The sequence below is a fragment of the Poecile atricapillus genome, chromosome Z, assembly GCF_030490865.1.
Source record: "Poecile atricapillus isolate bPoeAtr1 chromosome Z, bPoeAtr1.hap1, whole genome shotgun sequence".
NCBI classification, from domain to species: Eukaryota; Metazoa; Chordata; class Aves; order Passeriformes; family Paridae; genus Poecile; species Poecile atricapillus.
The window spans coordinates 40,405,633-40,417,467 of NC_081289.1; the positions used below are offsets into that span (position 1 = coordinate 40,405,633).

The 11,835-nt window shown below is 41.1% G+C and overlaps 1 protein-coding gene across 1 annotated transcript in view; it reads right to left on the reverse strand.

Annotated features, from left to right (window-relative positions):
* The window catches only part of LOC131572829 (tryptophan 5-hydroxylase 2), a 50,261-nt gene extending 38,426 nt beyond the window's left edge, over window positions 1-11,835 (reverse strand). Inside the window, exons 1-5 of the mRNA XM_058826212.1 lie at window positions 11,531-11,835; window positions 8,504-8,656; window positions 6,089-6,272; window positions 5,882-5,982; window positions 2,994-3,061 (exon numbers count right to left, since the gene is read on the reverse strand). Of these exons, the coding sequence (XP_058682195.1) occupies window positions 2,994-3,061; window positions 5,882-5,982; window positions 6,089-6,272; window positions 8,504-8,656; window positions 11,531-11,635 (611 nt within the window). The 5' untranslated portion in view covers window positions 11,636-11,835. The remainder of the gene's footprint in view (window positions 1-2,993; window positions 3,062-5,881; window positions 5,983-6,088; window positions 6,273-8,503; window positions 8,657-11,530) is intronic.

Here is an 11,835-nt window from a genome sequence, read left to right on the forward strand (position 1 = left end):
TGTCAAGACACCTGTAGTAACTCAGCTCCACAGCTTGGGCAGCAGAAACAGCCCAGCTGTAGCAGCACAGTCTTCCCTGTGGGTTTGATTTGCCTTTCCTCAGCATGGCTTGGGCTGTGCTGCAGCAGGATACTGAGGCTGTCTCCCAGAGCTGTCTCTGCCCAGATACCCAGAGACAATGACTGTCCAGACAAGTAGATAGAGCATGTCCCTGGGGGAAGGATAACCAGTGCAGGAGACCTGAAGTATGAATGAGATTTCTGACACATTAGGTAACTGCACAAAGCACTGATCTCCCACTTTTCCTGGTCCCTGGCTAAGAGATTTTGGAGCCACTTCTTTTCTTTCTTCTTGTAATAGTAGGACAAGTTTGAAATCTTTTGAAGGTTTGACAAGATGAGTGGAATGAAGGAGTACATCTGAGCAGTTTTGCTGAAGTTTAAGATCTGGTCCTCAAACAAGCTCTGGTTTGGATTTTTAGTTTTCGAAATGTGACTGCAAAAATGTTCCTAAGCCTTCAAAATCTAAAGAAGGAAAAGGTTTCTGTATCCTTTATTTGTTTTATTTTCTGGAAATATGCAGTATTACTTTATGTTATTTTGCAAAAAAGCTGTTTCTCTTCTGTTTTCAGGGTGGAAAAAAATACCACACTTAGAAGCAAAAGACTGACTACTGCTTAGTAAGCCAGCTGTGTCGCCTTTCCAGCACTTAGGCAGCTGAGAGGGAGAAGGAAAGAAGATCTTATCAGCAAGTTAGCAGCTGTGAAATGCAGGGCACTACTGCTACCATCATGGATAAATGGAGAACTATCCCACTTACTGAAGGAGCTGAAAGCACACACAGCCTGCCCTCATCCACAGGTATCCACTTGACATTTCACACTGCAGTAAATGCTAGGCAAGAAGCACTAACTTCACTTCAAGCATTAGACTAAAAGGAAGATAATAAATCAATCAGCTTTAAACAAACATTCTAACAAAAAAAAAAGTATCTCAATCTACATTTGAAAGCTGGCTAAACTCAGAGATTACCTGGGCAGCCTAGAGAGCTTCTCTACTAATAAACACCTGCCTCAGCAGGCAGCAGCCCAGTGTGCTGGATGGATGTCATCAGCATCCAGCTAAACAAACACCACTGTGGGCAGAAAGGGGAGAGAACACTAGCACCTACATGAGTAGGACTAGTAATAGCTTAATGACTGGCATGGGACATAAGTAAAGGAAAAACAGAATCAAAATTATGTGGTCAAAAAGCAGAGTTAATTCTCCTGTCCCCCCAGCCTTCTGCAGGCTGTATAATAGCCTTATACTGAAAAACCTTCAAAAATTCAGTTTTGACTTGATTCCTGACAGGAATCCTATAAGTGGAAGGAAATTTTGCACATTTCATATTCTTAAACCACGTAGGTAGAAATCTCAAAGGAGAAAAAATGAAAAACCTGAAGAAGTGTAGAGAAGAAAATGGAAAAGAACATGAAATTAATATGTTCTTTCCCTTGAGAAAGAGGGCTTAAACCTGTTGCAAATAAAACCTAGAGTAGGATTAGAACTAGTTGAGTGCTTCTGTGACAAGAAAATTGCAACACAGTAGGTGTTTGTAGGTAGAACAGCAAGTTTCCTAACTTCCAGGCACTGTAGCAAATTGAAAATACTGACTTGAAAGAGGGAAAAAAATCAGCGTGAGAAAACACTTGCAGTGTACTTGTGCTCAGCCACCATATTCTCTAACTACATAGAAATGCACTGACTAAATTCTAAGAATTTTGGAACTGTATTGGCAAAACCAATAAATGGCATTTTGCAGTACCCAGTACAATCATAGAATCATACAATTGTTAAGGCTGGAAAAAACCTCTAAGATTACCAAGTCCAACTGTTAACCCAGCACTGCTATGTTCACCACTGAACCTTGTCCCAAAGTGCCACATCCAAACACCTTTTGAACACTTGCAGGGGTGGTGATGCCACCATTTTCCTGAGCAGCCTACTCCAACACCCAACCATCCTTTCAATAGAAAAGTTTCCTAGTATCCAATCTAAACCCTTATGCAGCTTGATGCCATTTCCTCTCATCCTGTCACTTGTTATCTGGGAGAAGAGCCCAACCCCCACCTCACACAATCTCCTTGTAGGCAGTTGTAGAGAGTGATAAGGTCTTCCCTGAGCCTCCTTTTCTCCAGGCTAAACAACCCCAGCTCCCTCAGCCCCTCCCCATCAGGCTTGAGTTCCAGCCCCTTCACCATCTCCATTGCCATTCTCTGGACACGCTCCAGCACCTCACTGTCCTTTTTACAGTGAGGGGCCCAAAACTGAACACAGGACTTGAGATGTGGCCTCACCAGTGCTGAGTACAAGGGGAGAATCACTGCTCTGATCCTGCTGGCCACACCATTTCTGGTACAGGCCAGGATGCCACTGGCCTTCTTGGCCACCTGGGCACACGCTGACTCAGGTCAGATGCTGCTGACGAACACCTCAAGATCATTTTCCACTGAGCAGCTTTCCAGCCAATTTTCTCCCGGCCTGCAGCACTGCAGGTTGTTGAGACCCAAATGCAGGACCTGGCACCTGGTTTGTTGAACCTCATGGTATTGGCCTCAGCCAAGTATAGTATGTGCATCAAAAGAAAAAAGTAATTTTGAGGTTTAGTGAGCTCTTCCAACTATGTAGGGATGCTAGATACGTGTGATTCAGCAGTGCATCAGTTTGTCAGTAAGACATGTAAATACCCATAAAATATTTTCCAAGGTTTAAGCAGCTGTGAATAAAACACAAAAAGAGAGACTGCTTGCCTTTCGAATGCTTTACTTTCCTGTAGCTATATCAAAAACGTAACAGGATTCTAAGCATCAGGTTCGCAATTTATAGCCTACACTAAACTAGTCAAAGTTTAAAGGATGACTTTGTCTACTGTTAAACTTCATCCTACAGAATTAAGTAGAGCATGAATTCTAACTAGTCAGCAGCACAAGGAAGAGTTATGCCAGTACTTACTATTTATAGCTCATGGCAACATCCACAAAGTACTTTCTTCTCTGTCGATAGACATTGTCTTTAAATCCCTTAAGCAAGGAAGAAGAAAGTAATTTACAATAAGGACATAAAATTAGCTGTAAGAATTATAAAATAAATCATTAAAGTGTTTATTTAGTACTTAGTTGCTTTGTATTTTGATTAACAGTCTCTACTGGACTGCAAGAGAAAATAAGGATGTTTTTTTCTTCACTGGAGTTCCACAGGAGGTCTTTCAGGACAAAGGTACAATCATTCATCCAAGATGTTGAAAAGGGAAACTTTTTTCCCTGTCATTTTATCTCACTCATGTTTTCCTTGATCTGAACTGAGATCTACACACAGGTACATGGCACAATAATCTACCTGTTCTTAATACTTCTTTCTTCTCTAGAAAAAAGCATCTAAAGATCATCTATGCAACTCATGTTGAAGATTCTTATTTAAGCAGTTGCCATCTTAACAAACACATTAGGAACTGAACCATCAGCCTCCAGCACCAGTCTGAGTTACAAAGGAAGGGCTCTACCTTATGGGCTACAGTAGACTCACACCTTTTCCATATTAAGAGCAAAAGAGTTGTATAACATATCCATGCTGGTCAGTTACAGCTCTTTGAGCTATTCAAAATTAGAACAAGATCTTTTCTATATCTTGAAAATATAAAGGCACTTCAGGTTTGGACTACAAGAAGAGTAAATTATTTTCAAAGTAGAACTGCCAAAGTCCTGAATATACAAAAGGGTAAAGTGTTGTCTAAGTTGCCCAGAAAGTGCATTTAAGTTTTCCCCAGCCAAAGCTGAAAATAAAAATGTCTTTTTTTCCTTACTGCTTACATAGACAAATGCAAAATACTGAAACAAATGAAAAGATAACATTGCTTGATTTCAAATACTTGTATGAGCTTCCATAAAACTCAGAAGACATTTTACTGCCCCATAACAAAAGCTGTGCTGCTGGGGCAGAGCATGGGAGGATTTCACAGGACTACAGAAAGCCTTCAAACCTCCACTCCTGCACAGAAAAACTTCTTTGACTGGTAAAAAGTTACTGTGATCTGGGGGAGCCTCCTTATCTCCTTATTAAGGAGACCTTTTGAGATAAATTTTGAGTTACTCAGCTGAAGACCATTTAAGAGACCTGGAAAATGATGGAAGACAACAGGGGACTTAAATGCCCGTCAAGTATAATGAAACTGAGACTGAAATCATTAGCCATTGTGGAGTGGGTTAAGGCTAAGCTGCTGAAGTGGTGCTATCCATACAGGCTCTGTAATAGGGTAATTCTCTTTGGTCCTCTGGCACATACACAGCACTGCTAAGGAACAGGGCAGGCACCTGGAGTGGCCTTTCAAAGGTCAGTCACAGACTGAAGGGTTCTTACCCCATTTCCAACATCTAGCATGCTGCATAGGCTACCAAATGGTGTGTAAATTGTGTTTGTAAGAGTCCTCCCAAGTGTAAAATATATGTTCATATCATGCAAATTTCTTTTTTTGTTTTCTGTAAAACTGAAGGCAAATTTTCAGCAGAGTGCTCAAGTATTTAATGAAGGTACCAGCTCAGAACATAAAGCAGCATGTAATGGCCTGTCACAGCCATAAACTCAAAGCTGGAATGAGCTGTCTCTACAACCTCTGTTTGAAGCAAATTTTGGTAAATGGTTGAAGATAATCAATAGGTTTTTCCTTTCAGAGAAAATGTGAATTAAATCCCAGTTTGTCTTCCAAAAGTACATGGCAGAAACCTGGATTCAGGAACGTGCTCTCTGACTATGGACCCTCAGTATGGGAAGGGTTCCCACATGATACAGGAGGCTGAGAACCAAGCAAGGTGATGATGATGATGATGATGATGATGATGATGATGATGATGATGATTGTGGCTGGTATGTGGGCAGGTGATACCAGGGACAGTGGGGCTGCCATGGAGCTTTGTGATGGTGCCCATTTGGCTTCTGTGTGCAGGGGTGAGAATCTGTGCCTGAGCACCCACCACTGCACAAAATGTGTGCAACAAAAACCAGAGGAAACCATCAACAGTTAGAGTTTAATCTGATTCTATTACAAGACAGTCTTATGGTCCGGTATCTTAGTTCACTGCCTACTTCCTTTCAGATGGAAATTTCTGACAATAACAGTTTAATCCAGCCTGGTTTAGGAATTAATATAACTACCTACCACCAGTATCTTTCAGTCAAGTCATTTGATTAATAGAAAGAGAAAATATTTTAACACAAATGCTTGCAATCATCTGCCATGTAAAAACTCAGAGATTAAGCATTTATAGCCATTAGCCAGAAGAAATAAAATAACAAACCCCTTTTTTCTGTCTTTTGCACTGAGCATTTGACACTACTACAGATACAACTTGTGCATGAAGGCTTGTCTCCTGCCACCAAAGTCAGGAAACAATGAGAGACATCTTACCATCTGCTGCATTCATCAAAAACAGGAACATGTTTCTCTGTTTTATCTTGTAATTATCTCCTGAGTTCCAAATACTTCCTTCATAATTCTTTCTTCTCTGTCACCTACTAACAATAGTAACTCTTACCCAAGATCTACTTCTGGCAGAACTGAAGGTCACATTGATCCAAATTCTAAAGTTTGAAACCTTTCTATCAACCAATTTATTTTTTTTTAAATGCAAGCAGAACAAAAGGGGATATACTCACTAAACAATGAATAAGTTTTGTGGAGGACCTGTATCTTGTGTATCTCTCTACAGAAAAGGAAAAATAATTCACTGAAACTACCAAAGAGAAACCAGTCCTCATCTTCTGAAAACAATCAGCAGCCAACAGGCTTTTTACTTGACTGGCAAATAACCCAACAAATCATCTACTGGAGAATTTTGTGTTACACTTACGGGGTGATCAGCATCCAGCTCAGATCCATACATCAAAACTCTCTGAGAACATTTGTCCAACTCAGAGATCTTCCTGGGGAACCAAGGGACACAGTCGAGATCTGCAGGAGACAGAATGCAGATTGAATGTACTGGAGTGTAAGATCATGGAGATACCTGTGCAAAACATCTGTCAGTGTCTAAACTGAGTGATAAAAACAGCCTTGCCTTCTTCATCAGTCCAGATGTTTTCTGGTGGATTGAGAGATACTATATTAGTTTGAAACTTGAGCAACTGGATTAGTTCATTAAATTCTTTCTTACTGCAGTCACAGTCCACAAAAATTTCCACCTCTGAATTCCTTCTCTTTGATTTTCGTGATTCAATATGAACCATACTCACGTGTTTTTCCTGTGGAAAGATGAAATAACAGATGAAATACAGACATACCTAGAAGAGCAATGTCAGAAGAGAAATATTGGTGACACATTCCTCAGGAAAGTTTTCCAGATATTAAAAGGTCTTTTTATTGAAAGTACTCCCTTTTTCTATTTACAGGATTAGTTAGTGGCACATGCTAAATATCAATGACAAAAAATAACTTTACATGGAAAGTAAAAAAAAAAATTTTTTTAATTAAGAAAGCCAAGTAATTATTTCATTTTATCTACCAAAACAATCTCTTACAGAGAACAGTATAACACAATTTTTTCATTTAATGCAATTTTATACTTATCGTTGCTATAAATATTAAATTCCAATGCAATTTTAGTCAGTAATTTGCATAATAATGCTGCTAATTTAAATATAATTCAGTATGCTTCTTTAAACAGATGTTATTAAAAATATTACTAGACATACCTTACTACCTGAGGAAGAAAATATTTTTATGAGAATAAATTTGCATCAGTCCTCACCTATGTACTGTGCAGTTATCAATATCATAAGCATTAACAGCAGTATAAATAAAATCTACCTCAATTTATTCTGTACTGCAATGTCCCCATCAAACACAAATCATGCAACAAACATCACAGTGTAAATACTTTTACCATGAAAACTTTCCTGAGGGGTCTCTCTCCTACCACAACTACTGGTCTGCCAAGGGTATCATAAAAAGACAGATAACCATAATGTGCTATGGCTGTCCTGATCTAGCGTGACAGCCCTGCTTCAAAACAGGAGTTTGGATTAGATGGTTGTTCTCAACATGACTGACCTCCTATGGACTCCGATTTTTCCTTTCTCTTGCTAGACAGAAACAATCTGTTACTTTTCACAACTATTCTTGCACTTACTCAGTGAAGCCAATAAAATACTCGTTGACTCCCAAAAGGGAAGAAATTTGTGTCTGTATTTCCACTTGCCCGCTGTATTTTACAAAAACATCCATTTCAGGTGGCCGTCTCCTCTGGTAGAGCCAACCAGCAATGTCTGTTTTTGCACCTCTGGATACACAGACGGAGTTCTTTCACTGGCATGCACCATAGCTGTGTATACAGTGTAGCAAACCAATCACAGAAATTCAATTTTGTCTTCTCTAGGTTGAGAACAAAACCCTGCACTCCCCCTGCAGTACTCAAATTGTAATGTGACTGCGTGGATGGGGGTGGATATTCCTACCACATCTTCCAGACACAATTTAAGAGACCAGAGTTCTATGCCTATTCACAAGAAGGGGCAGCAGATGTTTAAATCCAGAACTTCAGGTGTGAACCCATACCAGCATTTCAGCCAGAGCTGCAGTTAGACACTTAACCCTTGGAGAACAGCTGCTTTGAGAACACAGCTCCTACTGCAACTTCTGTTCACTCACTCCGGCTTCCCCTCTTTGCCAAACACCCTGCTTCTTGGCAAACTCTCTCCTGTGGGTCTAACTCACATCTTTTTCTTGGCTGGAGAATTTACATGTCTAACCCACATCAGCCCTGGGAATCTGTTCCCAGAGCCAGCTACTATGAGTGAGGACTGGTAACACCCAGTGATCCCACACTTACATCCCTCTGATGGTTTGGCCTGAGAGGCATGGTCCAAGCCACCTCCTAACATTCTCTTCACTGCACAGACTGAACAACCTAAGACTTTTATTGTGCTGCTTTAATTATCCTCAGACACGCCTCCAAGCATTCTGACCAGAATTCTGACTGAAAAGCACTGATTGCATGGGGATCTGCCTGGGAACCAATATCTAACAATTTACATTCCAGTTAGACACATAAAACCCTGACCCTGCAAACACTTAAAGGTGTCTCTAATTTCAAGACCAAGCAAGGCTGCCACCAGCATCACCTGTCTGTATTTAACTTAGATCCCAAACTGCTCTCTTAAAGTTCCTCCTTTCATTGTGACCTGCACAGACAACTTCAAACCTAGCTTACAGTGTTGAGAATCATGTCAGAAACCTAAAGTGAATCATGTGAACATCAGTATCGCTGTCAAACTTTATTCCAGAAAACCCTTCACAAGCACAAAATGCTTTGTTCAATGGTCCATAAAATTTAAAGTTACTTTTATTCAATTCTGCTGGGTGAATGTAGCTGCACTCTGTTCCTCCTGCCACGGTCCATTAGATTGATATCAACAGAGCCTAGCCTCAGTAGCCATCCTCTGTCCAGCCAGCATAAATTATTTGTAAGTGTTACCTGGAAGAGTCTGAGAGCTTTCACCAATCCACCCACTTCATTCTTCAAAGAAAACACCACAGCTGTCTTTCCACCTTCAGAAGCAGATTCACTTTTCCCATTTCCCTTATTCCCTTTCTTCTCTTCATTTTTCCCAGAACTTGATCTGTTTAGCTACAAACAGATAAAAAACATGATCATCTCAGATGAAAATGGGAATTTCCTGCAAGAGAAATTTTTGTTTGAAAATAGCTGAAGAGAACTCATGCTGGCTTAATTTGAAGGAAAAGGTCTTGTATTTACTTGAAGTCAGGATCACAGATTAAAGGCAGCTGCTAGAGATGATTGTATAAGAGGACAGTCCATACAGAAATTTAAATAAATAAATGAATAAATAAATAAATAAATAATCCTAAGGAAAAGCATAAATGGGATAAAAATATGATGGCATTACTTGGGCAACGCTATCATTAGAAGTAAATGTGAAGCAAATGGAGACAGTCTAAATTACTGGTAAAGCCTGCAGATCAGTTATTGTAAACTGAATATTGCTGAAAAATCCCAGGGATGCTATTCTAACTTGTACCAGTCAATTTATGAAGATGTGCACTGGTCTGTATTTTTGTATTAAGCATTATTACATTTCAAGCCAAAACTTTTTGTTCTCTGTTGTAGCACAATTAGTGTTATCAGGTAATGGAATTCCTCCTGAGAAAACAAAACCTCTGTTGATTATAGAAACAAGAACAGAAATACTTAGACTGCAACACAGAATATCAAGTTGGAAGGAACCTCAAGGACCATCTGGTCCAATTTTGCTTGGCAAAAGCATGGTCTAGACAAGATAATCCATAAGCCAAATGTTTAAATTGCTCATTGCTGGGGAATCCACTGCTTCTCTCAGGAGATTTTTCCACTGGCTGATTGTTCTCATTGTAAAAAACTTTATATCCCACAGAAGATGAGGAACTCAAAAAATACAGAAAATTACACCATCCTTACACCTACACTCTTACATTCTTCTCACAATTTGTGAGTCCAAGACTGCTTTAAATGAAATTTCAGTCAGCATTTTCCAAAAAAGGTCATTTTATCAGCTTAAATCTTGTTGAGATGCCAACAGTACACCCTTTATTGACAATTTTTATAACATCAAACACGATTTTCAAAAAGCAGCCTGCATTTTCCTATACCTAGGCTGTTGCTCCTGGAGAAATTAAATCTCCAGTGAAATGCTAACCGCTTTGTTATAATCCATAAAAAAATATGAAAATAAACATCAAAAAATATAGACTATTTCAATGTTTTAAATGTATTAAATAGTCCTTCAGTAATTTCTAAAGCAGCTTACAGGAAATAACCTGAAAAATCAGCTTTTTACACAGATCTTTTAACATTCTTTAAATGGCACAGGTGAAACCAGCCAGGTTTAAACTAGGTACAGGACACGCTAAGAAGTCTTTGTGGTCTTTTCTTATCATTTATTAGACTACAACGAAACAACCTGGAAAACGTATTTGTTTGCAGAATGATATATGAATGGTTTCACACATGTTTATTTTTTAGCAATTGAGCTTGTATGGTTCTGCTCCTACCTGATATGGTAGGAGGTTTGCCCAGGGATAGTTATGGGGAAGCTCACTTTTGTTTTAACTTCAGTAATATCTGGGATTTGGCTAAGTCTTTTTCACGTACATCAAGCACACAACCTCCCCCTCAAGTGACAAAGGTGCTGCTTTTACAGCATCTGTGTTTTTTTCCATGTATGCTGCCTTCTAGAAGCTTTGTACACATGATCAGCCAAGTCAACCAAGCGTCGGAGAACCTCAATACTGCCAGTTCCTCTGGAAAACAAGGGCACTCGGCACTTTCCCAGCCTGTCACATTAGCTTCCCCAATACTCTCAAGAGAGCGTTACCCAAAGTGAAGTCTGAAAGGCCCTCTCAAGCATTTGAACACTAGAATGAATACCTATTTGTTATGAGCACAGTAGAGAAGGATGAACTTGAATTTTGTTAGCCACGTTCATTAGTACACCTCATAATTAAACGACTGACAGACCAACTTTCCTAATGGAAATTAATTATCTGGAGCAAGTGCAAATACCCGGGAAAATAAGTCATTTACAGCAGATCTCAGTGAAGAAAGTAACTCAACTATAAAGACAGTAAAACAAAGTTATTCCATATAATTCAATGCTTTCAATAGAAGAATTAGATAGTAGAAACAGGGATATTCCACATTTTACTATAAGGATATTAGGCCAATTCAAAACTGGTACAAGTTCATATATTCTGCTGGCTTTACCCAAGTGATAAAAAACTTCATCTGTTAAAAAACTTTATAGGAGTCACAGTCTTCATTATCCTAAGTATTTCATGTATTCAGAGCAGGTTGCCTTATTTAATCACACATACATTTACCCGTTAGAAGTTTATCCCACGCTTGAAACCACCCAAGCACCTGTTGCACCCATCTCATCACTTCCAGAGAACCATTTCTGTCTCCTGGCAGTGTTTTCCAGCAGCCCCCCGGCACGGTGTTCCCACACGTGTCCTTGCAGCCCTGCCCGTCGGCAGAAGCCGGGAGCACAGCAGCAAATCCACTGGCACCACCAGAGCGGGTGCACGGCACTTGTGTCTTGCCAAAAATGCTTTGTAGATGGTGCTGCGAGGCTTACGAGCGCACTGAAAAGACAATCTCTGCTGGTGTATAAAGCCCGCTGGACTAACCAGGGACTTCCAAAATCCGAGCATTTAAAACCATCTGAGCTGGATGCTTCTCTATTGCTCCGGTAGCAATACGGCTCATTTCTGCAGTAAGGCTTGTATCGCTAATGAAACTTTTTTCTGTTATTTATGACACTTTTAAGGCAGCGTTTTGAGCGGGGACCGACTCGACAGCAAAGTTAGTTTCACCGGCCCCCGCAGCTGCTGAGAAACTGCTGATTTGACCACGGGGCGAGGAGCGAGGGGCTCGCACGGCCTCTGGCACCGGGCCCCGGCGGAACCCGCCCCCCCGGCGGCTCGCCCCGGCCCCGGCACTTACGGTGAGGCTGCCGGCGGCGGGGCGCTCCTCCGGCAGGGCCGAGTCCAGCGAGAAGCCCCGGCGCGCCCAGTACTTGCTGGAGAACATCATCATGGCGGGCTGCATGGGGCCGGCGGCGGCGGGGGCAGCGCCGCGCTCTGCCCGCCTCGCCCGCGCCGCTGCCTTTATACGCCCCCGCCGCGGCTGATGGAGGCACGATTAGGGGACACCGTGTGCGGGTGACGAGAGCCGCCGGCAGGCGGGCGCTCACGGTCCCCGCTCACCTCAGCAGCCGGGGCTGGACGGGACAGCGCAGCTCGGGGAGC